The following is a 3,672-nucleotide window of genomic DNA, read 5'->3' as shown; positions in this document are numbered from 1 at the left end:
CTTTTCAGATTTTAGTCCAAAAAGATAAGGAATGAACCTAATATATTATTATTAATAATTTGCATTTGTGCAGATACATAATATGTACTATTGTATTTGCGAATGTTTTTTTTTTAATTTTATATGGATACTTTTTATTACGCTACAAATTAACTTTTTGTTATAACTACATATTAGCAAAACTATGGCTAAATACCTTTTAGTTGATTATAATTTTACCAGCAACCATCAATATGCTATTACATATACTCACATCTTTGTGCGTTTGTGTAAAAATTTGGCTGCTTCCATAAGCGCTAGTAACTAAACAAAGGGTGCATTCCAAAACGTCAAAATACAAAGCATCAGTTTCTTTTTTTTCCAACCCGCACTAGAAGAAAAAGTCTAACCTTCGCAGCCTAGTTGAAAATGTGGTTGCCCACATTTTGGCATTACAATCTACTGAAATTTTGAAATAAAAGAAACTTATACTTTGTATTTTGACGTTTCGGAATGCACCCAAACTCGCTTCTCTTAATCTACCAAAATATCACTCCATTTAAAAGAAATCCGATGCTCGCAATCGTTTCGTAGGAATTTTCAATAGATCATCAGTGAGTGTTGACTTGCCGCTACTGATCTGTTTTGGTGTGTTAGGTGCTGAGGTGCTTGTGCTTGCACTACCCGCTGGCGTTTTGCGGGAATTCATAGCTTTCGATGTTGGTTTGGCCCTCCGCATTACTGCTCCAGGTGTCCGCTGCGGCGTGGGCATAATTGGTGTTGTGCCTATGCCTAATTTAGAGGTTGCTAAACGTCTTGCGGCCGGTGACATTGAAGCCAAGCGTTCCATGTTCGAACGTATGAATGGCGAGTTGATATTCTTACGTGCTGTGTCAGCCGCCCTTTGCTTCTGTGCACGCATCTTTTCACCCACTTTTTCTGCCAACGCTATTGCAATGTTTTCACGTCGCGAATTTTCGGTGATGGTGAAAGCTGGTCCTACATTAGGACGTACTGGCGTATCAGAACCATCGAGCCGAAAGGGTGTACCTTCGATTTCTCCCCATGTCATGAGCGGTGAAAACGCTTCCCCTGGTCGTGGTGATGGCGTCTTCACTAAATTAAACCCCCGAACCTGCGGTCCCTCGTCTTCCTCACCAAGCGTTATGGCATTACCATCTAGTCCAATTTTATTAATAAGCGCCTGAGATTGGTTTTTAGCTAACTCATTGTTTGATTTAGGAGTAGCAGGCTCAACAAAAGGATTACTGCTAAGTCGTGTGGCACTGTGCTGTATTATTTCCCGCTGCTTGGCAGCTTCCACACGTTCCTTTTCAGTAAGTTCTACACCATCAGGTATATACATAATAGAGTTTTTGTTCGTGTAGCTCCATGTTTCAATCTGTAAAAAAAAAAGATTTAGTAGCCTTTAAGTGCTAAATATGAATACACAGTCAAAGGGATTATTTGTTATTAAAAAACCTTTCGCAATGGATCTGGTTCATCAAACTGCTTTTCAATGGATGGTAGCGTTAACGCCCGCGCCAACTTATCAGCCGACAGTTTTTCTTCATTATACAGTACAGCAAATTTTTGTCGTAGTTTTTCATCGGCAGTATCGATAATTTCTTGAAAACTATGGTTATCTTCGCTTGTGTAATGCTGCAGAAAAGAATCCAATGAATGCTTATCCGCTACAGATTTTTGTTCCGTTCCAGTTTTTGACGCTTTCGAGCAGCTGGATATAGCTGACTTCGGTGTATCCGAGGCAGCACCACTGCCCTCAAGACGCGGTGTCATAATACCAGTTGCACTTGCTGGTGTCTCAAATGTGGCCGGCGACATGGCTATGGATGAAAATGTTAATTAATATGTACATATGCATACTTTAATTAGCGTTTATTCTTATACTTACAGCCTCGATCGGTGGGCCTGCGCCCACTATACTTGGCACGTATGGCCTCCATTTGTGCGTAATCTTTGCGGTCCATCGCATCGAGGTAGTCATTTTGTGCACGCAATTTATCCAAGTGTGGAAAGAAGTCACGTTGTATAATTTTGGAAAGCTCATCAATGTACATTTCCTCTGTTAGTATCTTCTGTTTGGTTTTCTTGCGCACTGCCCCAGCGGTAGGCACTTTAAAGTCTTGCAGTGTGCTGTCACGTTCCTTCAGTTTCACAAGTGCTTGACTCCCAGGCGTGTTTGGGGTAGGTGGTTCACTCATTATGACGTTTGCCTTATAATATAGCTTAGGCTAACAAGAAATTGAAATTTGAAGATTTTATATACAATAAAGGCTTTGTATGCGATTAAACTAATTTCGCATTAACTAGCGGCCAGCTGATTTTGACGTTTCAAGTGCTGCCAAGTGTTCGTATACACGGAACGGAACGGAAGCTGTTGTGGATGGTATTTAGTACACATCCTAAATTTTTGGCGGCAATTGCTCTTCTATTCCTATTTTCGTGTCGTAAAAATATTTAAATTGAAAATATTATTGCAAAATAAGACTTTGTTAATTTGTTTGTTATTTGTTTGCCGCCGCGTCGCATTAATAATTTCAGAAATGGCTAAATTTGTGGGTAAGTCTTCTTCACCATTAACTTTGTTACATACGTATGCTTTAACATTTCATTAGTTTAAATCGTGCATTAGGAGCTTAATAACATTTTTGATAGCGTTTTAATAGCTGTAATTGCATTGAATTTCTTCCTTTCTCATATATTTTCTTTTTGCAATGATAAGCGAGCACCTTTGTCAGTGTCAAGTCGTTGCCTGATCTCGACATTGTTGTTTAAGCTTCTCCTCTAATGGGTATTATAAGGTATCACATCTTCATCTTCCGACTAGGCAAGATATATCTGGTGAGTAAGGGCTGAAGACAGAAAGTAATACCAATAAATAATTCGTCTCAATGAGCCTTTTAGCCATTTGTGCAGGTTTATTATATTGCGCCGTTTTTTGGAGGGAAGAGGTATACATAGGTAACGCTCGCATCTTTTTTCCGACAAAAAATATAAAAATAATTTTTTACAGTACAGTGTTTTTAAAACAGTTTTCTGATAAAATAAAGATTTTCCTTTGTACGGCAATTTGTCAACAATCAACAGGAATTCCTAGCCTATTGGAACTTGCACATTATTAGTTGCGTTCCAGATGCTTCACGATTTGCAGGATTTGCAGGAACAGCTATTTTCGCCATTTTTATACCTTATGGAAGGTGACCACCTGGAACAGCTTGCTGTAAAAACCTGCAAATCGTGAAGCATCTGAAACGCAACTATTACTAGAATTTAATGGGCTACAAAAGTGCATACTTTAAATTTTTCTAAAAATGAATACAAAGGTTTTTGTGAGATTTTTAAATTACTCTACAAAAGTTTAAAATGTGGATTTATATCTCTGGATTTACATACATATGTATGTATATATATAATTAACTGGACTTTAATAAAAAATTAATAAACATTAAACAAACGAAAGAAAAATAGTCAAAACTGACCAAAATGTCGTGCAAGGTTAAAGAAAATTTTTGTTATATTTTAAAATAATTATATTTTATAAACTACGTAACCGATTAAAAAAGTAATGATATCAAAATAAAGGCAATTAATCCATCTTTAAGTTCATATATAAAATGCGTTTGCTTGCTTATATATTTAAGCCAAAAATATTAAAAAACAAATAAAATG

General features: G+C 37.2%; 1 protein-coding gene across 1 annotated transcript; it reads right to left on the bottom strand.

Moving 5' to 3' along the window:
• Positions 1 to 416: 416 nt before the first annotated feature.
• Positions 417 to 2,260, bottom strand: LOC108369919 (protein DGCR14 homolog). Its single transcript, XM_017625129.1, has 3 exons — positions 1,895 to 2,260; positions 1,462 to 1,826; positions 417 to 1,381 (listed from the first exon to the last, which is right to left on the bottom strand). The coding sequence occupies exons 1-3, from the start codon at positions 2,202 to 2,204 to the stop codon at positions 539 to 541; spliced, it is 1,518 nt and encodes a 505-aa protein (XP_017480618.1). The 5' UTR covers positions 2,205 to 2,260; the 3' UTR covers positions 417 to 538.
• Positions 2,261 to 3,672: the final 1,412 nt, after the last annotated feature.

Source organism: Rhagoletis zephyria, unplaced genomic scaffold (assembly GCF_001687245.7).
Source record: "Rhagoletis zephyria isolate East Lansing unplaced genomic scaffold, Rhagoletis_zephyria_1.1 Rzeph_scaffold_03911, whole genome shotgun sequence".
NCBI lineage: Eukaryota > Metazoa > Arthropoda > Insecta > Diptera > Tephritidae > Rhagoletis > Rhagoletis zephyria.
Note: the sequence above shows the minus strand (reverse complement) of the source record. Positions and strands in the feature narration are given on the sequence as shown.